The sequence below is a fragment of the Ostrea edulis genome, chromosome 6, assembly GCF_947568905.1.
Source record: "Ostrea edulis chromosome 6, xbOstEdul1.1, whole genome shotgun sequence".
Classification (NCBI taxonomy): Eukaryota; Metazoa; Mollusca; class Bivalvia; order Ostreida; family Ostreidae; genus Ostrea; species Ostrea edulis.
The window spans coordinates 15,775,993-15,802,446 of NC_079169.1; the positions used below are offsets into that span (position 1 = coordinate 15,775,993).

The 26,454-nt window shown below is 35.2% G+C and overlaps 2 protein-coding genes across 4 annotated transcripts in view; one reads left to right on the forward strand and one right to left on the reverse strand.

Moving 5' to 3' along the window:
• LOC125647646 (thioredoxin domain-containing protein 5-like) overlaps positions 1 to 11,977 on the reverse strand; it is a 28,726-nt gene extending 16,749 nt beyond the window's left edge. Inside the window, exons 1-5 of the mRNA XM_048874404.2 lie at positions 11,770 to 11,977; positions 7,171 to 7,261; positions 6,240 to 6,398; positions 5,453 to 5,656; positions 3,156 to 3,242 (exon numbers count right to left, since the gene is read on the reverse strand). Of these exons, the coding sequence (XP_048730361.2) occupies positions 3,156 to 3,242; positions 5,453 to 5,656; positions 6,240 to 6,398; positions 7,171 to 7,261; positions 11,770 to 11,921 (693 nt within the window). The 5' untranslated portion in view covers positions 11,922 to 11,977. The remainder of the gene's footprint in view (positions 1 to 3,155; positions 3,243 to 5,452; positions 5,657 to 6,239; positions 6,399 to 7,170; positions 7,262 to 11,769) is intronic.
• On the forward strand, positions 11,345 to 17,910 carry LOC125647648 (60S acidic ribosomal protein P1). 3 transcript variants are annotated; one of them, XM_048874409.2, is made up of 6 exons: positions 11,345 to 11,397; positions 12,129 to 12,326; positions 13,029 to 13,089; positions 14,946 to 15,074; positions 16,924 to 16,977; positions 17,829 to 17,910. In XM_048874409.2, the coding sequence occupies exons 2-6, from the start codon at positions 12,255 to 12,257 to the stop codon at positions 17,840 to 17,842; spliced, it is 330 nt and encodes a 109-aa protein (XP_048730366.1). In that variant the 5' UTR covers positions 11,345 to 11,397; positions 12,129 to 12,254; the 3' UTR covers positions 17,843 to 17,910. The 3 variants fall into 3 exon arrangements, with proteins under 3 accessions (XP_048730366.1, XP_055997649.1, XP_055997650.1); XM_056141674.1 differs by having other exon boundaries at positions 11,363 to 11,397; positions 16,924 to 17,910; XM_056141675.1 differs by lacking the exons at positions 11,345 to 11,397; positions 12,129 to 12,326 and having other exon boundaries at positions 13,029 to 13,137; positions 16,924 to 17,910.
• Positions 17,911 to 26,454: the final 8,544 nt, after the last annotated feature.

The following is a 26,454-nucleotide window of genomic DNA, read 5'->3' on the forward strand; positions in this document are numbered from 1 at the left end:
CCATACACTAACTTCTACTCATCCACCTAACAAACAAATACCATTCACTAACTTCTACTCATCCACCTAGCAAACAGAGAAATACCATACACTAACTTCTACTCATCCACCTAACTAGCAGAGAAATACCATACACTAATTTCTACTCATCCACCTAACAAACAGAGAAATACCATACACTAACTTCTACTCATCCACCTAACAGAGAAATACCATATACTAATTTCTACTCATCCACCTAACAGAGAAATACCATACACTAACTTCTACTCATCCACCTAGCAGAGAAATACCATACACTAACTTCTACTCATCCACCTAACACAGAAATACCATACACTAACTTCTACTCATCCACCTAGCAAGCAGAGAAATACCATACACTAACTTCTACTCATCCACCTAACAGAGAAATACCATACACTAACTTCTACTCATCCACCTAACAGAGAAATACCATACACTAACTTCTACTCTTCCACCTAGCAAGCAGAGAAATACCATACACTAACTTCTACTCATCCACCTAGCAAACAGAGAAATACCATACACTAACTTCTACTCATCCACCTAACAAACAGAGAAATACCATACACTAACTTCTACTCATCCACCTAACAAACAAATACCATTCACTAACTTCTACTCATCCACCTAGCAAACAGAGAAATACCATACACTAACTTCTACTCATCCACCTAGCAAACAGAGAAATACCATACACTAACTTCTAACTCATCCACATAACAAACAAATACCATACACTAACTTCTACTCATCCACCTAACAAACAGAGAAATACCATTCACTAACTTCTACTCATCCACCTAGCAAACAGAGAAATACCATACACTAATTTCTATCAAGGACCATTCAGTATTACTTCTCAACAGAAACAATTTCCTATTACAGAAATACATCATACGTGGAGTCCTTTCAAATGTCAACAACCTGTCCCATCCTTAGAAGATATATCAAATGTCACAACCTATTCAATCCTTAGAAGATAACTCAAATGTCAACAATCTATCCTATCCTTAGAAGATATCTCAAATGTCAACAACCTATTCAATCCTTAGAAGATATCTTAAATGTCAACAACCTGTCCCATCCTCAGAAGATATCTCAAATGTTAACAATCTGTCCGATCCTTAGAAGATATCTCAAATGTTAACAACCTGTCCGATCCTCAGAAGATATCTCAAATGTCACAACCTATTCAATCCTTAGATGATATCTCAAATGTCACAACCTATCCAATCCTTAGAAGATATCTCAAATGTCAACAATTTATCCCATCCTTAGAAGATATCTCAAATGTCAACAACCTGTTCCATCCTCAGAAGATATCTCAAATGTCAACAACCTGTCCCATCCTTAGAAAATATCTCAAATGTCACAACCTATTCAATCCTTAGAAGATATCTCAAATGTCAACAATCTGTCCGATCCTTAGAAGATATCTCAAATGTTAACAACCTGTCCCATCCTTAGAAGATATCTCAAATGTTAACAATCTGTCCCATCCTTAGAAGATATCTCAAATGTCAACAACCTGTCCCATCCTCAGAAGATATCTCAAATGTTAACAATCTGTCCGATCCTTAGAAGATATCTCAAATGTCACAACCTATTCAATCCTTAGAAGATATCTCAAATGTCAACAACCTGTCCCATCCTTAGAAGATATCTCAAATGTCAACAACCTGTCCCATCCTTAGAAGATATCTCAAATGTCACAACCTATTCAATCCTTAGAAGATATCTCAAATGTCAACAACCTATTCAATCCTTAGAAGATATCTCAAATGTCAACAACCTGTCCCATCCTTAGAAGATATCTCAAATGTCAACAATCTGTCTGATCCTTAGAAGATATCTCAAATGTCACAACCTATTCAATCCTTAGAAGATATCTCAAATGTCAACAACCTGTCCAATTCTTAGAAGATATCTCAAATGTCAACAACCTGTCCCATCCTTAGAAGATATCTCAAATGTCACAACCTATTCAATCCTTAGAAGATATCTCAAATGTCAACAACCTATTCAATCCTTAGAAGATATCTCAAATGTCAACAACCTGTCCCATCCTTAGAAGATATCTCAAATGTCAACAATCTGTCTGATCCTTAGAAGATATCTCAAATGTCACAACCTATTCAATCCTTAGAAGATATCTCAAATGTCAACAACCTGTCCGATTCTTAGAAGATATCTCAAATGTCAACAACCTGTCCCATCCTCAGAAGATATCTCAAATGTTAACAACCTGTCCCATCCTCAGAAGATATCTCAAATGTCACAACCTATTCAATCCTTAGAAGATATCTCAAATGTCAACAACCTGTCCCATCCTCAGAAGATATCTCAAATGTTAACAATCTGTCCGATCTTTAGAAGATATCTCAAATGTCACAACCTATTCAATCCTTAGAAGATATCTCAAATGTCAACAACCTGTCCCATCCTTAGAAGATATCTCAAATGTCAACAACCTGTCCCATCCTTAGAAGATATCTCAAATGTCAACAACCTGTCCCATCCTTAGAAGATATCTCAAATGTCAACATTCCTATCTGCACTGTAAAGCTGAATCTTATAACGATATATCCCCATTTCAGAAATTTGGTGAATGGAAAATTTGACAAATTCTTTGTATCTCATAATTGCAATATCACCAGTGATAATCAGACCAATGAAACATGCAGGTTTACAGAGAATTTTTGAATGCGTAATCTCCCAACGTTGAATCGGAGGTCATTATATTGAACTCTTGGCATTGTCGTAGTGTTTACTGGGTTTTTTTAAAATAACGATCAAAGAACTCGAATCTTATTTCCTCTAATGATTGGATTAAATTTGACTCGTGAAAATGTTAAAGATCATTTGCCACCTGTCAGATTTACCAATATTTCTTGTTTAAATTATTGTAATTTACCAAATTTATCAAATTTAAAAATGATAACTGTTACAGTATAAACAGTTGCAAACTACACAGAATGTAAACCCCCCAAACCCCACATTACATTTTGAAATCTGTACTGACACGTGGTGTGAATCCCGTTCACATCTGCATTAATCTTTCACTGTTGTCCTTCACAATCTTCCATTACAGATAAAAACAGACCTAAAAATCTAACAAATACTCTAACCTTTTCTCCATTTCTGAAGAAGAGTAGGGTGGGATAGCTTCGGACTCCATACGAGTCGCATGTCGCTCTATGAACCGTGCAGTCCACCTACAAATATACACAGTTAACTTCCGTATCAGCAAGCAGTGCTTAACACAGCCCTACAGGGAAAACACAGCATTTATCTGTTTTTGACAATTCACATAATTTTTGGAAAATGCCTCTCTCAACTTGTAAGGGTCAATTTCAATCTATACATGAATGACTTAAATGAAGTGATAGATTTATTCATGACTAAATATATATAGAATGTGTAAATTTCTTCATGCATTAACAAGCTAGGAACACTGATGCTCTATTTCATTCTTTTGTTAACCAACAGATTCTGTACATTATGTCTTACAGTACACAAAGATCATTAATTCTGTGTATATAATGCTGTTCCCTGGTGTGTTTGTCTCATTATGACATCACTAATTAATTCATTATGTGATAGTGTGAATATCAATTCCTATATGTATTTATTCTTTTCATCATTTTTCATTTATCGTTTCATTACAATCTTGAGTTTTGATTGACCGAAAGTTCTATTGTGCACTTTGATTGAGTTGGCTAAGTACCGTATATACTCGCCTATAAGTCGGTCCGCCTGTAAGTCAGTTGTATTTTTTAAGGTTATTTTGTAGGAATTTGCCATTGACCCGCTTATAAGTCGGTATAATTTTTTTGTCAGAGTCGGTCGACAATTTTAAGTCAATGGTGTAGTGTTTTTACCTATGTTTCAAAAAAGCATTTTGAGAAATTAATAATTATGAGGTGCTCAATATCCAAGCCATACCTGTTTGGGGTTTAAACGCAACCCTTGATCTATTATGGGCAATGATCCCTTGTTTACCTACGCAATTATGGTATCCTAATTACCAGTACCTGACACCGTGTTTACTTAGTGGCACGCGCCTCGCGAAAACTGTTATTGTGGGATTCCGGTATAATTCATTGTATCAAAAATTTTAAGAGTCAAGAATGATGATCTAAATTATCTGTTAACAATATTCAATCTTTTATGAAATATATTTCAGCCGGTATACATATGAATATCTCAATATTAAATCGGGTTCGTAATTCAATTTTACCGATAAACGATAGATTAGTTGAATATTGAAAGTATTAATTATAGCGGTATGTAAATAATTTTTAACTAGTTAAAAATATGCAAATACTTGTATTTATACATAATTTTAAAATACATAAACAATACAATATGTCTAGATAATCATTTGTGTGGTAGTCCATGATAATCATCGGAGCTGTTGAAAAAACACTACATTACGCCGCCCAGAAAATTACCAATCTTCTTAGAACGTGCCTATAAGTCGGACATAGAGTTTTGGACCAAATATTGACTCCCAAAAATCCGACTTATAGGCGAGTATATATGGTAAAGTTTTATTCTGTTATTTCATTGGTTCTTTGATTTCACTGATCATTTCAATAGTCTTTCAGTATATGTATAAATCTATCACATCTAATGGTATGTTATTTCTATATTTGATTAGATGTTTCATTACCATATAAAGAGTTGATATACGTAATTATATTGATTGCGAGCGTGTTATCAAGATATTGAGCGGACAGTATATTCCAATGTCCAGTTTGACCCTTGACCATGTGACCTCAAAATCAATAGGGATCATCTTCTCCTGATCAGAAGATGTACCAGCGTACCAAGTTTGATGTCTGTAAAGCAAAAGGTTCTCAAGATATTGAACGGACAGTATATTCCAATGTCCAGTTTGACCCTTGACCATGTGACCTAAAAATTAATAGGGGTCATCTACTCCTTAGGATGTACTAGTGTACCAAGTTTGATGTCTGTCAAGCAAAAGGTTCTCAAGGTATTGAGTGGACAGTATATTCCTATGTCCAGAGTAGATTGACCCTTGACCTTTTGACCTGAAAAGGGGTCCTCTTCTACTCATAGCCAACCCACATATGAAATATCATTACGATCAAGTGAATGGTTCTCAAGATATTGAGCGGACAACATGTGGTCTACCGACATACCGACCGACAGGTGCAAACCAATATGACCCTGTTCTTTGGGGGGGGGGGGGGGGGGGGGGCGTAAAAATGTCATTCAGCAAGTTTTTTGACAGCTTAGCTATGGTCAAATGCAAACAACACTATCTCAAAGTTTCAAATTATGTAATTTTTGTGTCTAATATCTCCTGTGAGAGTTAGGTTTTATTGTTTTGAAACAGCAAAAAAAAAAAATTCTCAATCCTTGATCTTTAAATGTAAGACAATCTTTGAAATACCTTGGCAACAGAAACATCCTCCTGACCCAGATACTGAAGGGCAAGTTCTTCCCACGTGGGAGCTAGTCGTTTACAGTGTCCGCACCAGGGGGCGTAAAATTTGATGAAGTGACTCCCCGTTTCAATGTGTGGGGGAAAGGAGTCATCCGTCAGGTCGAACAGACCGGACGTCGGAATGTTCTTCTCGGCAGGATGCTCCGGAGCCTATACAGCCCAAAAAGTTCAAGCTTTAAAATTTGTAACAACTGCATGTAGATCTACACAATTAGGTATATACATAATTAAGTTTGTATTGTTTAATACTGTAGATCCCTAAATATACTCAAGGAATTTATCATCACGTAATTTTGCGAGAGGCATCACTTGCAAAATAAAATTACTCGCTTTTGATTTTCTGTTGCTAATATACATGTCAGACCTCTTGATTAAGAGATGACACACGAATTTATGATCATGCAATTTGACATATACGAGTCATTTCGCCATATTAAGTACTCGCTTAAAATAAGGTATCTACAGTATGTACTGATTAAAAAGAACAGGAATAACTTCCATTAGACAGCTGCAGAGAAACATACTTAAAACAGTTAAAGAGTCACTTACACAAGACCTGTAGAAATTCATACCGGTGCTTAAAACAGTTGTAGCACTTTACTAGACAGCTTTAGACACTTTACTAGACAGCTTTAGACACTTTACTAGACAGCTTTAGAGACAGCTGTGGAGAAAGTTATTCAACATTACTGTAGAGAAAGTTACTTATTAACGTTGCTGTGGAGAAACCTACATTAGACAGCTGTTCTTCGATGAAAGACTGAAGTGACTGGAGGTCTCTTCCTGACTTGTAACGAACAACTTCTGAATATCCGTCGGGGAAATACTTGAGTGTAGGATAACCTGTGATTTCGTGTTTGGCACACAAGGAAACCTGAGCTGTACAGTCCACCTGCAAAGTATGTCTAGAGTCATTATCATAGTATCATTAATGAAATTTTATTTTTCACATTTTTAATGTTTACAATGCTTAACTAAAGTATTTCTAATGGTCAGCAAAACTTTGAATGTCAATTGTTGAGTTACAAGTGAGATACAGTACTCACAATACTCATCATTTCTGTAAGTGGAACTCTTCAAATTAAAGGTGTGTAAAGCCATGTTACCGGGAAAACCTACGTAAACATTACTTATAAGTCACATTTACACGCACAGTTATAGCTGATAATCTCACCTTTGCTATGAGAAGTCACATTCACATGCACAATTATAGCTGATAATCTCACCTTTGCTATGAGAAGTCACATTCACATGCACAATTATAGCTGATAATCTCACCTTTGCTATGAGAAGTCACATTCACATGCACAATTATAGCTGATAATCTCACCTTTGCTATGAGAAGTCACATTCACATTTATAGCTGATAATCTCACCTTTGCTATGAGAAGTCACATTCACATGCACAATTATAGCTGATAATCTCACCTTTGCTATGAGAAGTCACATTCACATGCACAGTTATAGCTGATAATCTCACCTTTGCTATGAGAAGTCACATGCACAGTTATAGCTGATAATCTCACCTTTGCTATGAGAAGTCACATGCACAGTTATAGCTGATAATCTCACCTTTGCTATGAGAAGTCACATTCACAGTTATAGCTGATTATCTCACCTTTGCTATGAGAAGTCACATGCACAGTTATAGCTGATAATCTCACCTTTGCTATGATAAGTGGTTGATCTATCATAGGATTATACAACTTAGCTAATTCATTCCATGTAGGGGATAATCTCTTGCAATGTCCACACCTGTAAAAAAAAAAATAATAACAAGTACAATTCTGTTCATAATCTCTTACAATATCCACACCTGTAAATAAAAACAAGTACAGTACTGTTCATAATCTCTTACAATGTCCACACCTGTAAATAAAGACAAGTACAGTACTGTTCATAATCTCTTACAATGTCCACACCTGTAAATAAAGACAAGTACAGTACTGTTCATAATACATCTTACAATGTCCACACCTGTAAATAAAGACAAGTACAGTACTGTTCATAATCTCTTACACACTGAGTATACCCAAACATTCGGGGTGTAGCCTAACTGAAGCAGCAATATTAATGGTCGAGATATGTTTTTGAAAATATTTCGGAGGAAAGCATATGTTATGGAAGAAAGCATTAATTCAGGAATACATAGAAACAAATATATCCACTGTACACTTTCTAGTTTTATCAAACACCTCAACACATTTCTGACGATCAGGGCAAGTTTGGCAATATCGCTTCATGCAGACATACAGCACTATAACATGCTTCATGAGGTATGCTGAAGTCAAGCATTGCAGTTTATGGCCCTATGTATTTTCAAAAATGAAATTCTTTCTTAAATTATGAGTATTTCTTACATGTTGCTAAATTCTAGTAATTCTCAACTTTTGTAAATCCATAAAATTTTAATGTGTAAAAGTTCACACATGCAAAATGTTTTAATTATGGTATTTTACAAAAGTCCTTCTAATTACCAGGTGAACTCATGAACTCCTGTTGGCCATAGCAGTAGGTTTCTGACACAGGGCTAAGCCCGTTTTGGGCCTAAACCCTGCAATACCATATTAACAAGAGATGTTTGTAAAACACATATGCCCCCCCATGGTGCAAAATTGAAAAGGGTTATACACACACATCATTTAATTGATAGTAGTATCATCAATTCAAAATATTGAGCAGACAATAGAGTGAATTGACCATGTGACCTAAAAATCAATAGGGGTCATCTACTTCTTATGCTGTACCAGTGTACCAAGTTTGGTGTCAATCAAGCAATATATTCTTAAAATATAGGAGACAATATGTTACTATGTCGAGTTCAACTATTGACTTTTGACCTAATAATCAATATGGGTCATCTTCTCCTGAAGATGTACCAGTCTACTAAGTTTGATGTCTGTCAAGCAAAAGGTTCTCAAGATGTTGAGTGGACAGTATATTCATATGTTCAGTTTGACCCTTGACCTTTGACCATGTGACCTCAAAATCAATAGGGGTCATCTTCTCCTGAAGATGTACCTGTGTACCAAGTTTGATGTCTGTCAAGCAAAGGGTTCTCAAGATATTGAGTGGACAGTATATTCATATGTTCAGTTTGACCCTTGACCTTTGACCATGTGACCTCAAAATCATTAGGGGTCATCTTCTCCTGAAGACATACCAGTGCACCAAGTTTGATGTCTGTCAAGCAAAGGGTTCTCAAGATATTGAACGGACAGTATATTCCTATGTCCAGTTTGACCCTTGACCTTTGACCATGTGACCTCAAAATCAATAGGGGTCATCTTCTTCTGAAGATGTACTGCTGTACCAAGTTTGATGTCTGTCAAGCAAAGGGTTCTCTAGACATTGAATGGTCAGTATATTCCTATGTCCAATTTGACCCTTGACCTTTGACCATATGACCTCAATATCAAAAGAGGTCATCTACTCCTTAGAATGTACCAGTGTGCCAAGTTTGATGTCTTTCAAGCAAAAGGTTCTCAAGATATTGAGCGGACATTATATTCCCATGTCTAGAGTAGATTGACCCTTGACCTTTTGACCTGAAAAACAATAGGGGTCCTCTACTACTCATAACTAATCCATATATGAAATATCATTATCATCAAGTGAATGGATCTCAAGATATTGAGCGGACAACATTTGGTCTACCGACCAACTGAACGACAGGTGCAAACCAATATGCCCCTCTTCTTTGAAGGGGGGCATAAATATAGTTCTTTATGGTATCACAGAGTTTGGGCTGAAATGGGCTTAGCCCCTGTGGTTTCTGAACACTTTCTATGTCACATGATGAATGTAATCTCCTTTAGTCCAATCTGCATTACAAGGGGGATACGTCGGAGCTATACTTCAGTATCTACCTTACCTAATCCAATGGATTTCTCTCTACTCATATTCCTAAACAAAAGGACACATGTAGTATAGAGATAAATACATTTCTTATTACTTACCTACATGTATACCAGTATCTAAAGCACTATGTACGTCATTGCATTCGATGCACTAAACTTGTGGATAAAAGTGATTTTATTTTTTAGGGACATATCAATTCGTAAACATATAGCACATAAAGAGTTATAGCACCTAGTTTGAAAACAAATTCATAAAAAAGAGCAGTCACAATAACCTTAGTATATTGCGTCAATTTAAATAAATTTTTCATTCCAAATATGAACGTATCGATCATCAGATACAAATAAAGGAGCAGTGTATGAAGTCACTGAACCCTGGGAACAGAGCCGTGTCTCGGTCATACCGGGGCAACGTGTTAGGGTTGTAGAGCTAAAGACCAATCAACTGATGGATGACACACTGATCAGATTTTGGACGTATTGTAGGCGAGGCAATAATGCAACATCAAACACTGCCATACACCTTTACCACAGAATATGAAATCAAGCTTATGTAAGTATATACCCGCAGTAATGAGAGGAATTTTCCTTAGCTTGGAGGCATATCACAAAGAAATATGAATAATATATGTACATTTATTAAGGCTCCAATTATGGTAGACACAGAAATTTTCACTCAATGTCATTTTTGTCCAGATGTATTGAAAAACAATTTCATAACCATTTTCATATTTGCCCAAAGCTATTTCTGCAACTTTAAAGTAATGAGTAAATTCATATTTACCTTATTTGCCCCATTTAATAGGATACCATAAGTAGGAAATGGGTGAAATCAAAATGGAAGGGGGAATATATTCACTGACACAGCTAAAGTAATGTTTTTCTGATATTGTCAACATTGTTGTGACCATTGTTATGTATTATAAGGAGACACTTGCTACAAACTGTAGCAGTTAGGACAATAAGGACTGTGGATATTGGCCCGGGTAGTCGGTGGTTCAAGCATCTGACTAACACATGTGTAAGAATACTGCATTTCACTAACACATAATAAAGAATACTACATTTCACTAACGTGTAAGAATATTGCATTTCACTATAGCATGTAAAAATACTACATTTCACTGACACATGTGTAAGAATACTGCATTTCACGAATACATATTTAAAAATACTGCATTTCACTAATACATAAATTGAAAGAACACTGCATTTCACTAACACATGTGTAAGAATACTTCTCACATAATGATGCATCCCAAATCATAGTTCAAAAAATATACTTCAAATGAATCAATAAAGGTTCATTTTTTAAATACATATTGATTAAGCAACATAATACAGTCTAGAAGACATTTAAATAAACTGTTACAATTCTCTATAATCCCCTTTTGTGACACTGATCAAACACCAATAAGCAAGGTTTAAAAGCACTGGTTTTTACTCCAGTAAAACTATCAAACAAAAAAGTCAATACTATTTCTTTACGTTCTTATCTATCTGTTTAAGCTACAGCAAATACTCATGGTGTCCAGGCATGTCGTGAAAAACTCTAAAAAACAATGACTTAAAGCATTTTCGTATAAATAGAATTTTTATACCCACACTTTCTAAAGAGAGTATGTCTTGGTCCGTTCGTCCATCTGTAACATTCTTTTTCCTAAAACTCCACTTTTATTTTAATCTTTTAGAATATGATAAGTGGTGTTCTGTAGCTATATATAATTATATATTTATATTTTTCAATTTCATTCTGGGGCCCAGGGGGCAAAAAGGGAATCAAAAACAATGTTGAAAACAGCATTTTTCTACAAAAGCATGATTCCCAGAACTCCTCTTACTTTTTACGCATTAGCTTAATCTTTTGGAAGATAATTGGTATGGCGTCTTGTTGAATGTGGAATAAGTTTTCAGATTTTTCGTTTGTATTTTAGTTGTAAAAAAACAAACATTTTTTCGAAGAAGAAAAAACCATCCGACTCCCAAACCTCCTCTTACGTTTTATGCTGTAGCCAAATCATCTTTTGGAAGGTAACTGGTGCTATAATAGATGTGCGATATGGTTTCAGAATTTTTGAAAAATGTTTTAACACAGAAAAACCTGTCTCCAAGAACTCCACTTACATTTTATGCAGTAACCAAATACTGATGTACAACGGAGAGTATATCTTAAGGCAAAACCTTTTGTGCGGGTATTACTAGATGTTATATTCGTGACAGCATCGACTTTTTACTGGTTTCTAAATCAAATATTCTTATTGCACGATTTGCCATATGATATATCTATAGCGATAATCAAGGCCTACATGATATCTACGTGTGTGCAATATTGGGAAATTTGAAATTGAGGAAATTCGAAATAATCACGCTGGTATTTGGTAATGTGTATCGTAGTGTACCTACCATGGAGCATAAAACATAACAAAATGTTTTGCTTTGTCTAAAGCATCATCAAAATCCTCTGCTGTATAACTGATTACCGCATCCCCGTGATCAGAATCGGTCAATACTTGTTGAAAAAGTATCGCCAACACAAAGATGTACACGATTTGCATGTTGACAGGTGCTTGCCGGAATTAATTAATCGATACCGAATCTGAATTATATATATATCTATACTCTCCAAACCAAAATAAAAGTATTTAAAGAATTTTTTTTTTATTTGAACCTCTAAATTCTGGAAATAAATGTGTTCTAATAGTAATTGATCACCCAGTATTTGAAATGTTGATATACTTTAATTTTGAAAATCATTACAACAGATTCTACTTCCGGCCTTTTCCGACATATTTTGGAAGTGTACAGTTCTCAAATAGAGCTAAGGCCAATCCGGCGACGTACACTGTTATACATTTACATCAACAACTGAAACTTACAGAAATATTACAATGGCATCCTCAGACGAACTTGCTTGTGTTTATGCTGCTCTAATTCTCGCTGATGATCAAGTAGCAATTACTGTAAGTATATACCCCTTGCACATTTGTTTTATATATTGCCCAGTCGTTAGTGATTGAAATTACCTAAAAACATTATTCTATGATTTGTGCGATTTGAAATGATGTAACAGATGACATGTTCGTAGAGAAATAGACGCCAAACTGGGGTAGAGTGTTAACGGTACAGAGTAAATTCGGATCAAAACACATGGTATAGACTCTATACCATGTGTTTTGATCTATAATAGAGTCTACTTTGCTAAATTATTTAAAGATAACTTCATTCCTATTCATGAAACCTAACATCTGATGTGTTGACAGAGCTGCCGTTAGAGCAAGCACAGCTAAAAGTATATGAACGGATCCAGAGAAATTTTGCCTAGGGAATAATGAAATTCATTTATCGTGGATGTCGAATTTTTCAGACATTTGTGTGTAATAATGAATATTATTGACCATCTATGGCATCCTCCAGCTCAGTTGTACACCCGTTTTAGGCAGTCCATAGAATGTCGTTAGTTTTCAATGGCATTGACGTTTTAACGCATTGCTAGTTGCTCTGTGTAAAACCAACTGATTTTGATAGTACGTAATGACTAGAAATCCTGCACTCTTGGTGTATTTAGCAAATTTAACTGAATCATCTACAGAGTTACATTACCCTGTGAGTGTTTTTACATGTAATTTATAATAATTTGGAGTATGGGTGTTTATATTTTCCAGGGTGACAAAATCTCCACCATCCTGAAAGCTGCTGGGGTCTCTGTCGAGCCATACTGGCCTTGTAAGTAATATACTTCTGCTGGGGTCTCTGTCAAGCCATACTGGCCTTGTAAGTAATATACTTCGAGAAAGATGCTGTTCATTTTAATACACTGGTTTTAAAATGGCAATTTGGCTGAAACCTGCATGTGATGTAAATCATAGAATTTATTTAAGATGGCTCAAGTTTGATTTGTAATAAGTTTGACATCTATACACGTATCAACACTTTGCCGCTAGTTATGTCCCTTTGCGGGGTCAGCCAAAGGTCAATCGGTGAAAAAACCTAAGTTTTTAGCTCGCCTGAGCTGAAAGCTCAAGTGAGCTTTTCTGATCGCTTTTTGTCCGTCGTCTGTCTGTCTGTTAAACATTTACATTTTCAACTTCTTCTCCAAAACCACTGGGCCAATTTTAACCAATGTTGGCACAAATCATCCTTGGGTGAAGGGGATTCAAAATTGTTCAAATGAGGGCCAACCCCCTTATCCAAGGGGAGATAATAGCAAATCAGTAAAAATACACTGAAAATTTTAAAAAATCTTCTTCTCCAGAACCAGTAAGCCAATTTCATTCAAACTTAATACAAATCATCCTTAGTTGAAGGGAAAATTCAAAATTGTTCAAATTAAGGGCCAGGTTCTCTTCAAAGGGGAGATAATCACAAAAGTGTAAAAATAGGGTGGGGTCATTTTAAAATCTTCTCATGAACCACTGTACCAGTATAGTTGAAATTTACGTGGAAGTTTGCTGACATAATGGAGATTCAAGTTTGTTCATATCATGGCCCCCAGGGGTCGGATGGCGCCACAATAGGGGAAACCATATTTTATATGTATTTATATAGGAAAAATCTTTTAAAATATTCTTCTCAAGAACCATTGAGCCAGAAGAGTTCAAATTTACATGGAAGCTTCCTGACATAATGCAGATTCAAGTTTGTTCATATCATGGCCCCCGGGGGTCGGGTGGGGCCACACTAGGGGAAACCATATTTTATATGTGTGTATATAGGAAAAATCTTTAAAAATCTTCTCAAGAACCATTGGGCCAAAGAAGTTCACATTTACATGAAAGCTTTCTGACGTACAGTGTAGTGTAGATTCAAGTTTGCAAAAATCGTGGCCTACAGGGGTAGTTGGGGCCGTAATAGGTACTAAGGTTTTACATGCAAATATATATGGAAAGTCTTTAGATATGGGCTATGGTGACTCAGGTGAGCGATGTGGCCCATGGGCCTCTTGTCTTTCTTTACTTTACCAAATGTAAGATGTTATTACTTTGAATTTTAGCCAATTACCAAGTTTTCATACAATTTAATGGGTTGCCCCAATCTGGGGCATTATTGTAGTTGACTGCAATTGATTAAAAAATAAAAGTTGTCAAAGCTACAGATATGAAAATTACAAAGGCCAACGTATGGAAATACGATTTTTATCCGGGAGATGGCGGAGAAGGGACGTAACTTTCGCGACGTGTTGATACGTGTATTGGATGATTTTATATTAGACTAAACAGTAGAACACAGATAACTTTCGCGACGTGTTGATACGTGTATTGGATGATGCTATATTAGACTGAACAGTAGAACACGGATGTTAAGGGTGCTTGCTTTGCTACTACGTGGGCCTAGTTTCGATTCTGAGTGACAACCCTTTGTCAAACGTAAGACATTTAACAAATAGTGATTGTTTCTTACCTAAGTGCCCAGCAGCAGAAGTAAAAGTATTAGGTATTTCCACTACAGCATGAGTGAAAACTGCACAGACACTATATACAAAATCCTGTATAGGTAGATGCCACAATAACAAGAAGTTTAGAACTTGTGTTTAGTACCCAAATCAATTCAGTTAAATAGTTTTGCGTCATTATACATTTCAGCTATGTTTGCCAAGGCATTAGATGGTGTCAATGTTAAAGAGATGATCTCCAACATCTCTAGTGGTGTAGGAGCTGCACCAGCAGGTGGCGCTGCGCCTGCAGCAGCTGAAGCACCAGCAGAAAAGAAAGGTAATTTCTCTAAGATGTACTTTGTAAGTTTCTTCTATAACAATCCTTTAAGCCTGCCTCAATACACCAGTTTCGAGATACGAACTAAATGCACCATTTAGTGGAACTTTGATTGCCTAAGTGTTACAGAGTGGACCTACAGTCAGCGTGGAAGACGATAAAATGTATAAAAAGCAGCTTCTCTTTAAGTATGTAAATGTGGAAAATACTATCGAAAGAAATGTTTTACTAAAGTGGAAACATAAAAACAATGTCATATTTGCAAGTAATATCTTAGATATGGTAATTATGAGCAATGAAATAAGGGCTATTCCAGAAATAAATACATGGGGAGGGGGGGGGGGGGGTCGGGAGGCACCTTTTGTATATACCAAGCACCCATTAAAAAAAAAAAAAAAATTACCCCATGACCCATCAAATTAATAAACTCATTTTACAATGACCCATCTAATTTTAAAAAAAAAACTAACCAGACCCACCACAAAAATATTTTTAAAAATGAAAACGGTACAAATCTCGCGAGGTTTTCGGGACAAACATTCTAGTCAATGACGCGGTAATGCCTGTGCGACATTGTATCACAGTAGTTTTGAAGAAACGATGTCACATCAACAATCAAAGGCATCTATGGCGGGAATGTTGGAAAGATTGGGAGTCCAAACGATGCTATTATCATGAAATGGGTATGGATATGTTTTTCCACGAATCGTTTGTTTTCTAATGGAGCCCACGCCTGGAGGCCTCTATATCACCATCACACCGACTGATAAATATAACGCATCGGTACCCTCATATAAATCAACTAAGGTGTGCCTATTTTTATTAGAAAACGGAATACCTACTGGTTTCAAAATATTCCCAAAATCGATGCACTGTAAACTGTAATAATCTACAGAACAGAGTTCGCCGCCATCACGTCCAAAGGGACCCTACTAAACGCGCCTCTAATTTGAAGAGTACCGTAATGGAAAGTTATGCGCTGCAAAGAGCGACAACTCGAATAGTTCTATGTTATTTCCGATTTCGAAAGAAGCATTTCGAAATCACGTTTTCAATTTTCCCACCGACGTTTTGTAACCAACACGACAAGAGCGACAATAAAAATATTCTGTAAACTTAACACCCACGTGGCACAAAATAAAACAATAGAAACTACCCACTACCCATAATAAATATTTTTTTAACAGTCCAACCACGGACCAAATAAAATATGAAAAAATACGACCACCCACACAAAAAAATATCATTTGCCGCCCGACAACCCCCCCCCCCCATTTGATCATTTCTGGAACAGCCCTAACATGATATGATAAGAATTCTATGTATTTAATTACTCCCTAAATACTTATAACTTACTTAGTTTGTGTATCAGTCGAATTCGGGTGATCTGACATTGTATCAACTGTGTATGAGAAACTTACTGAGTACATTCACTTATGCAGTGATGAATATTTGTCCCACTCCTGCATGTAAACAAATTGTTTCTTGTCTCACTATACGAGAGTTCTCCAAAAGGGAAATAACTCGGTTGTATCTCGAAACCGGCTTATTGATTACTCTGAGATAGCTTACCACAGGTGCTTGTTTCACAAAAGCTGTCAGTTTCATTCTCTATATTCACATGATGGTCATGTTGGGTTAGGTTTTAATGGGGCTGGGGAGTGAGCTAGACATTTGGGTCATTATATGCTTGCAACTCGTCTATGAGTAATAAAATCACAGAAATCTGCATTAATTTTATAAATGTCTGCATTCTATGGTACAACTATACAGAATTTATCGATGTTGAAAATACTTATTCGGAGTTGGGAACATGTATACTAATAAGATATATAATTTCTTTTTGTAGCTGCCAAGGAAGAAAAGAAAGAGGAATCGGAGTCTGATGAAGACATGGGATTTGGTGAGTTTCCTGTCAAAATTGATATGCTACTTACTAACATATTCAAGTCCAATGCTCAAGAGAAAGAGGGTTATGTTTGTGTGTGATTTCTCATTGAGTGAAATAATTTCCAATTTCTATTTCTACAGACTGCAATGATTAGAATATTCATACGACACTCTTTAAATTTTGAAGTGATTCTCCATAGAATTTCTACTGTTCATTTCACACATGAGATCTCTCTGTAGATCTCTTTAAAAGATGAACAACAACAGGGATCTAAATATTATAGGAAAACCACACAACCTGTTCTATTTCAAATTCTCTATTGAATTTCCAGGAAATGATGCATCTTTCTCTGTTTTAATTGGTTAATGCACATTCCTGATAATTTCTTTTTTAATATCCGAGCTGCCTGGTAAATTTCATTAAATTAATTATCCAAATACCAAGATTGATCTTCATTTTCGGATATTAATTATTTATGTTGCATCGGCAGTGTTGTCGTTTGGTGAATGTCCGATGATGATTTTTTTTTTTACAAGTTTTCTCCCAGTCAAATGGGCATTTTAATTGAGATCCCTGTTTTGCATTTGTGAATTATTCAGGCCAAGGTTACCATTTGTTCTATCAAGTCATTGTGTTAAAGTTGGAATACATCACCAATTTCGACACTTGCTTAACATCCCTCTCGAGAATTTTTAAACTCGTACCAATGACCATACAAAGTTTATTGTGATCACAAAGTCAAAAGGTGATGGTGTGGGAGGAGCAATATGACATTAAATTGTTACCTCTACCTGGTATTTAAGTGAACTTGATGGATTTGATGCAAATTATGATCACTAATTACTTTTTTTTATGTTTTGTAGGTCTCTTTGACTAAGGGAAGACCGTGCTTTATATTCTGTAAAAACACAAAAATCCCAAATTAAAAAAACCTGCAAATCCTGATGTTGTCTTCAATAGTGATTTTCACGGCTTAAAAAGTGAAAGTACAATATTTCTCCTCATGTACTGTACAAGTTTCTGATGGTAGAATTGTGTTGTCCACTGTTTCATGAGGCTACTCGGAGAGTCTACTAGGCTTATGTTAGTGTACAGGTGATGGTAGAACTGTTCTCTACTGTTTCATGAGGCTACTCAGAGAATCTACTAGACTTATGTTTTCGCCCAATGATACTGAAATTAAAAGTTTTGGTTTTGTATATTTTTGCAAAAGTTGAATTGATGGGGCATTATTTTCAAAGTGCAGATTAATTTTTAAAGATCTGGTGAATTGATTCCATATATGGTAATTAATGTAAAATGAGTGGTTATTATTGTTTTCCTTTAATGAAAACATGACTACCTGTGTATTGGATACCGTGAGTAAAAATGCAAGTGATTTCATTTGTCAAACCGGTGTACGCTGAATGAGCCGTTTGAGATTTGATAACCCAGCTTGTAATTTAAGAATTTCTCTGCCGGGTGAATTTGTAACTTAGAATTCCTCCGCAGGTTGAGCTTTGATAACCCAGCTTGTAACTTAGAATTCCTCAATCTCATAACTCCTTTAAGCAATACAAAAAGAATTTGGCAAACTCAGGCCCCAGGATCATGTAACAAACTCAGACTTGAGTCAAATTTTCAATCACCCGTAAGGTGTTCATTACTTTAGAACTGAAACTCTTAATTTGTAGACCCTAAAATTTGACGAAGCAACATTGAATAACAATTTTGTTTTGGAATCACTGACTTCTCAATCATTTCATCGCAATATTCATGATCCTGGGGCCTGGACATACAAAGGATGGGACGGTGCCTAGGAGGAGTAAGCTTTCCCTGTCGACCGATCACACCCTCCGTGAGCCCCATGTCTTGATCAGGTAATCGGAGTTATCCGTACTCAAAATCAGTGTGCCAAGAACGGCCTAACAATCGGCATGAAACACGTCAGACAGCATTTGACCCAATGCGAGGTTGTATTGGCAAATTAGATCGTTATAACGACCATAGAAGTTGCGAAATGCTGATTTTAAACGAGACTGTTGGAACCCCTGCACCCATCAATTTGTTTGTCAGTATCCTGCTTCGATTTAAAAACTGACCATACGCAGAATTTACAAGCTCTTGCGTATCGAATCAGTTGAGAGATGTAAACACCATATGCAAGTAATAATGGAATATTGCTACATAAATATGGAAAGTTGAATTCATGCCGTTTGTCACAAAGTTGAGTTAGTTTGCCGTTAATACCTACTTTCATAAAATATCTAAGTATGAAGCAGAAGTGGACGACTCTGTGGTGTCCTTCATTTCGAGCTCACAGGGATATATCGAATCGACATATGAATGAAAAGTATTATTGTTAATAGATAATACATCGTCGATATATCTTGATGTCGAATTGAAGGCCACAAGCTAGAGATTTTTTTTCTCACGTATAGAAGTTTTTAAATAAATTCTGCTTCATGGGAGTATAACAACAGGTCAGCTAACGAAGGAGCACAATTTGTGTCCATGGGGATTCCAACATACTGTTGGAAGACTTGATCATCGAAGATCACGATGATATTGTCAATGAGGAACTCCAGTATATTTTTATTTTAACTTCAGAGTACTTGTGCGTGGAATCACAATGGCGTTTAACAAAGTAATTTTTTGGGTGACTGATCACTGATTAAAATCGGATCGTATGATCCTCTCATGTAGATCGCTACACTAGTGTAGACTGATCACTAGATAGGAATATTTGCGTTTTCCATTTTTGTTGAAGAAGCAACTGTCTATGATGTCAACAAGTCTAGTCTTTATAATTTATCTTGAGGAATGGTCCTGTAAGAGTTGAAAAGTCATGTACGATTTGAGAAAAGTTTTCTAATTTCAAGTTTACTAAAAGTTCTATAGAATTTTTTAGAATCCAGATTTGATTTACACCACTTCTGGCATATGAAGTCGCACAGTACGTTTGAAGTTTCTCCTTCACAGCTGTTAATATTTCCGTAACCGCTTTATATGAAAAATGGCGGTTAATACAATTAAATGCGATTTTCAGTAGGTAGCGATGCAATATTTAATTTAATGTCGAGAAATAATGGGACATAAGTGCGAATGCTGGGTGTAAAGTAATACTAGTTCATTTTTGGTGTCGAACATTTTTGTTGCAAAATTGTGATTTACTATTTCAATGACTGAAATAATAAGGTTTATAAACTATCATTGATATTTGTGTCGGATAACCTATCCAGAGGCTCTGAATGAAGCAAAATTACATTGTTATCCCTCACCGAAATTGATTTCTATATCAATAGAAACGAAATCTTTATTTTGATAAAATCTTAATATTATTTTTATCAATGACTCTAGTTAATGTGACATACAAAACTATCGTAATGACACTTTTGTATAACAAAATAAAATTAGTTATAACTTTAAATTAATTTTTTTATTGTGCCGAAAACAATCCGCATTTGATATGTTTGTATCGGTCGTAGGCATTCGTGGGATTTCTGAGTCGTGTTAAGGAAATCTGAATATATTACAAGAGACAAGAAGGATAGCAACATATTTTTCCGCCTGTTTGTTTCATTTGTCAGTCCGCATCTTTGCGTAGGTATCCGTGTGCCGATCTTGGACAAATGAAATCTGTCCTGAAAATGCAACTGAAAAAATGCATAATTTCAAATTTATTTTGAACATCGATGAATGTAATTGTTGCTTCATTTTTAAAAAAAAAAAAAAAAAAGCATGTCAGTCGTATATAATATGATGAAACTTGCTGCAAAATCACTGGACGTGAATCGCTACATTAAATTTTGTCATGTGCTGATGCTATTTAAGGAGATATGCTACACCAGAGAATTTGATATGGATGTAAAGTGGAGGTTATGTACAACAATATTTTGAAATTGGAAACTTTCAAATTTGCTTTATTTAGTCAAAAAATACAGTTTTAGTAGAAAGCAGTCTGAATTTTTTTTAAAACCCCTGCTGGACTCGAATCCGCGATCTACAGTTCATCAGTCGACGTGCTAACCTACTGAGCTAGGTAATGGGTTTTTTAAATGAATAGAGAAATATTGCTGATATTTGTATTTTCATCCATGTTTTAAAAGGTACCTCCTTCACCACTGAGACTATTAAAAGGACTGATTCACGATTCCCCCACCCCCAAATTTTATTTTTCACTTTTAATGATCAAAATCTACTGTCTAACATGTTTAAAAGGTTTCACATAAAAATGAAGGTTATACATTGTCACAGAAGCTCATTTTAGAGAGTTCATTATTTGTTTGTAAACAAAGATTGCGGTATGTTATTGTTTACGAAATTTTCAAAAGAAATGGATATTGATCTAAGTTTATTATATCTTTCACATTTCAAGTATTCTTTGTGTAAAATGTGTCATCTGAAAGTTAAAATTTGTGACTATGCAGAATTAAGATGCTATATATTACAAAATTAATTATTTCACTTGTTTGTTTGTAGACATAAAATGACTCGAGTCTTTGTTTACATAACAAAGATTTAAGTCTAGAAGATAACCTTTATTCTTGCATTCAGAAGGTCAACATTTTGGTTGTCAATATTAAATGAGTTATACTTTAAATGTTTAACATCAAAAATAAAAAATATTTTGTTCAAAACTCGTGAACCAGTCCCTTTAAAGGGACTGATTCACGATTTTCCTCCAAATTTTATTTTTCACTTTAGATGATCAAAATCTACAGTCTAATATGTTTAGAAGGTTTCACAAAAAAAATTAAGGTTATTCATCATGATGGAAGCTGATTATATTATTATTTGTTTTGAAAACAAAGATTGAGGTGTGTTATTGTTTACGGGGTTTTCAAAATAAATGGATATTGGTCCAAGTTTATTACATATATCACATCTCAAGTATACTTCGGTCCAAATTTTGGTTGTCAACATTAAATGAGCTATATTTTTAATTTCTAACACAATAAATGAAAAACATTTCTTTCGAAAAACGTGAACCAATCCCTTTAAAGGGATTAAAATTTCTTTTTGAAAAATTTATCGATGTGTAATAAATAAAAGTGTGAAGGGCTTTTATGTTAAGTTTGTGAGTAAAATGTCCAGAGTTTACACATCGATAAATTCTTTAATGTAAAAAGAATGCTTGATTTTTATAATTCCAATTCATTTCCTGTATTATTAATTTCAAAAATTTGAATAGTTTCCTCGCACTATGTTATTTGTTTTCAGGCGCATATGTATAGGCCTACATAACGTTTTTGGATTTATTGATGTATAAATTCTTATTAACATCGGAATTATTATTGAAATAATCTTTCGTTTCCCTGTCTAATATCCTAACCTATGGTTGAATAAAATTGTAACATCAACGATTCGACGTATAATTTACACCTTTCAACAAAATTCTGGACAATGAAAAGTTTAACCTGACGTACGTTAAAGCTGTATGACCCGATGAACATGTATTATTTTTGTGCATTGTTACTTTAAAGCAGGTCAATTACTTTATAAAGTTATTAACTTTCCCTTAATTACATGCTTGAAAACATCTGCATGTAAAAGAAAACAGTGAGAATATTATTTAGAAAGTAAATAAGTGTGGTACATATATAAATCATCCCATAATAGACGTCTATAAATAGACCCACGCGCGTCAGGGGAATCGCAACATGGTGTATTAACTCGTTAGTTTTAAGGCTGAAAGAGCGTAAAACAACAAATTACTAAGAGGTATTTGATATTTTCATCTCTATTAAACTTATGGCACGGTACTGTTGTAACAAAATACACAGATAAGACCACCGATGATCTGAAAGTTTGAACTGGTCACGTGGCTGTCACTTGAAATGGCAGAGTGACGCGGTTATTTGTAAACATCGATTTAAAATCAAATAATTTTGGTTGAAACAGGTGAAATAATTTATGATATGTCGTACAGTCTCATAACTACATACGTGCGATGATTTAATAGCGTTTTTACGAGATGGAAAAAATATTGTAATTCGGACCATACTGTAAGCTTTAACAATTGAACATTTTGAACTACCAATTCAATTCTTTTCAAATTCGGTGTGACGTATCTTTATGATAAAGGGGACTCTAGAGACTGGGCAAAACTTGATCATTTTTCAAAACTCTTCAAAATCTATATGAATAGTAATACATATGTATAGAGCAGGAAGGCATCTACCAAAATTTTAAATTCCATCCCCAGGATAGAAGTTCTGACTCCGGGGTGGGGCCAAACTTGGTGTATATATTAATGCGTAAAACATTTCAATAACATCTTCTTGAATGAAAGGTGAAGATAACGAACAGTGATCAATCTCATGAAATAGAGAGTTGGGTAAACACGGACCCTTGGACACACCAGAGGTGGGATCAAGTGTCTAGGAGGAATAATTCAATTCAATTTATTTCGCTCAAACCATGTTAAACGGTACATGAGGTACAATCAATATAATGCAATGTACATGCAAGAAAAATCGTCATAGGTTCATATATGGAATAATACAGCTTTCTTAGATACCAGAGGGAAACATTAAATACAATGTATGTATACATAAACATAATAGTAGTACGTTTAAGGGGTAGCAGAAGAACAATTATGAAGAACAACAAACAATCTCATAAATATGAGAAATAAAAACACAGAGATTTCTTAATATTTTTATATCTTAAGTTGACGATAGATTAGAAATCTTCAGAACATATGGTCTTTCATTAAAAAAAATTGTCTATGTATTTTTTTTCCTTAATTGTGAAAAAGTTGGACACTAAAATAAAATGGAATTCATCTCCTATTTCTCCTTTATTACAAAACGTACATAGTCTTTCATTCAGGGGAATACCATGCCATCTTCCTGTCACTATGGGTAATCGGTTATTTGAAGTACGAAATTTCATAAATAATTTTCTTAATTTTACAGGCAGAGTAAGTACATATTTCTGTAAACCAAAAACAATGTTTGAAGAGTTTATAAACCTGGCCCTTAGAAGAATCATCAATATCAGAAGACCACTTCTGAATAAATTGATCTTTCAAAAGCATCCTCTGTCAACCGGTCACACCTGCCGTGAACCCTATATCTTGATCAGGTAAACGGAGTTATCCGTAGTCAGAATCAGTGTGCCAAGAACGACCTAACAACCGGAATGAAACACGTTGGACAGCATTTGACCCAATGATAGGTTGTATTGGCAAACAAGATCGTTATAATGACCATATAATTTGCGAAATGCTGATTTGAAACGAAACTGTTGGAACCCCTGCACCATCAACTTGTTTGTCAGTAGCCTGCTGTGATTTAAAAACTGGTCATAAGCAGAACAAGCTCTTGCGTACCGAATCAGTTGAGAGATATAAACACCATATGCAGGTGATAATGGAATATTGCTATATGAACATGGGAAGTTCACGATGGAGAAGCTGAAATCATCCCGTTTACCATCAAGTTGAGTTGTTAATTTGCCGTAAATATTTATTTCAATAAAACATCTAAGTACGAAGCAGATGTAGAGGACTCTGATGTATTTTATTTCAAGCGCAAAGGGATATATCGAATCGACATTAATGAAAATGATTAGTGTTGGTAGATAAAACGTCGTTAATATATATATTTAAATCTGGCATTAAAGGCCAAGATATTTTTCTTCTCATTTACGAGGTCTATTCGGTATGTAATGTGTATTGTACGATATCTCAAGCACATTCGACTCAAATAGTGAAATGGACATTTTACATCCCTTCAAGGTATTCTCCGCGGTTTGAAATACATAATTTCAAACTGAAATGCGTCATGGTACACTGATTTAGGTAGACCTCTGAGGTACTGACCCGATGGCTGAGGCAAGGGCTTGTCGGAACTTGTAACGACGACCAGATAAGAACTTTTTTAAGTTTTGGAAAAAGGAAAAAGTCGCATGGGGCTAGATCTGGAAAGTGTTGTGGGTGTGGCAAGACAGTAACCTTCTCCGACTTCAAAAATTGCTTCACAAGCTCAGATGTATGTGATGGAGCATTATCATGAAGTAGACGAACATGCCTAAATCCTGACACAGGGCGTCGTTTATGATAATATTTCTTGAGCTGTTTTAGTATAACAACCCGGTAATACTGACCTGTAACACTTTTGTCCTTCGGTACCAGAATTTGTACGGCTATACCATCACATGGGTTAGAAGAATATGCAATAAAGAACCATCTTTAAGCTTATGGTTCTTTTGGCAACTTCAGGCCTTCTCCCGTGTTTAGTTAGCCATATTTTGTTTCCAATTTTTCTTAATGGTTCGAAATAGTGAACCCATGTTTCGTCACCAGTACAATGTTTGCAACTTGTGTTTGATTGAATTTGGGGAAACGTTTTGAGCAATTGCGTAGCGGTTTGTACTCATACCCATTTTTGGTCATCTGTCAATATATCTTCTTGATAACTGTCATTCCAATTCTTTTCAAATGGTATGAAGCATCTTTGGGACAAAAGGGACATAAATTGCAAATTTCAGGACACCTCCACTCGTGCATGGGGCAAAAATTGACCAATTTTCAAAAATCTTCTTTACAACTGCACATTTGTTAGAAAAACTAAATGCATAGTGATTTACAGCAGGAAGATCTCTACCAAACTCATAAAGAGGATGTTGCACCGAAGCGGGAATTTTCCCTAATCGGAGCTCTGAACCAGCACTCGTGACGAAGAACTGACCTTCATTCATATTTATACTCATTGCGTATTTGCCATTTAAATACCTGAAGGATTCCCCAGTACTAGGGACAATCCTAAAACATCTTATGTGTCAATACATTATACATGTAGTCTAAAGATAATTTTTGAAATCGTGAAAATTAAATTATCTTTTTTTTCTGAGTATCAGATACAATGTATACGGTTACATGTTACGAGTGTATCAAATATTTAATATTCTGTACTACTACAGCCCAGAAGCTCTTATACTTGTATGTATTATTTTCTACAACTATAACAACTGGCAACTGTACATGACTCTGACCACAAAACAAAATATGGGAATTTAATACGCATTAATAAAGTTCAACATTATTCGAAGTACATACACCTGTAAAAAATGATTCAATATAGCAATTTGCTACTGGAATACATACAAGCTCAAACTGTTTAACGGTTATTTACCTTGTTTGGCCTTAAAGTTTTTCTTCCGAAGCTTCGCATAGTTCACAACGGTTTTTCGTAAAAGGCATCATGCCTTTGTCAACAACTTTCATTCAGAAAAACATACAAGTTCTCGTTAGCAGCCTTGACTATCAAAACACAGGTATTGCATGCTGTATTCGGTGTGTTTGTTGAGAGTCCTATTTACAAACTAAACAGTGTCCAGGTTGGAATCTTATTTCAAACTCGGCACATGGTAATAAACAGAGATTTGACATGAAATACATATAAAAACTAGAAGCGTGTTTCAATTAAGAAAAAGAAATTTAGATGGAAAACGCAATATGAAAAAAAAAAATGTGTTAGTGAGGGAGTCAAACCCGGTCGT

Excerpts from the sequence above, each read along its gene's own strand:
- LOC125647648 (XM_056141674.1), top strand. The coding sequence starts at position 12,255 with ATGGCATCCTCAGACGAACTTGCTTGTGTTTATGCTGCTCTAATTCTC. Across the intron at positions 13,090-14,945 it reads TGTCGAGCCATACTGGCCTT|CTATGTTTGCCAAGGCATTA; the intron begins GTAAGTAATATA and ends TATACATTTCAG. Across the intron at positions 15,075-16,923 it reads AGCACCAGCAGAAAAGAAAG|CTGCCAAGGAAGAAAAGAAA; the intron begins GTAATTTCTCTA and ends TTCTTTTTGTAG.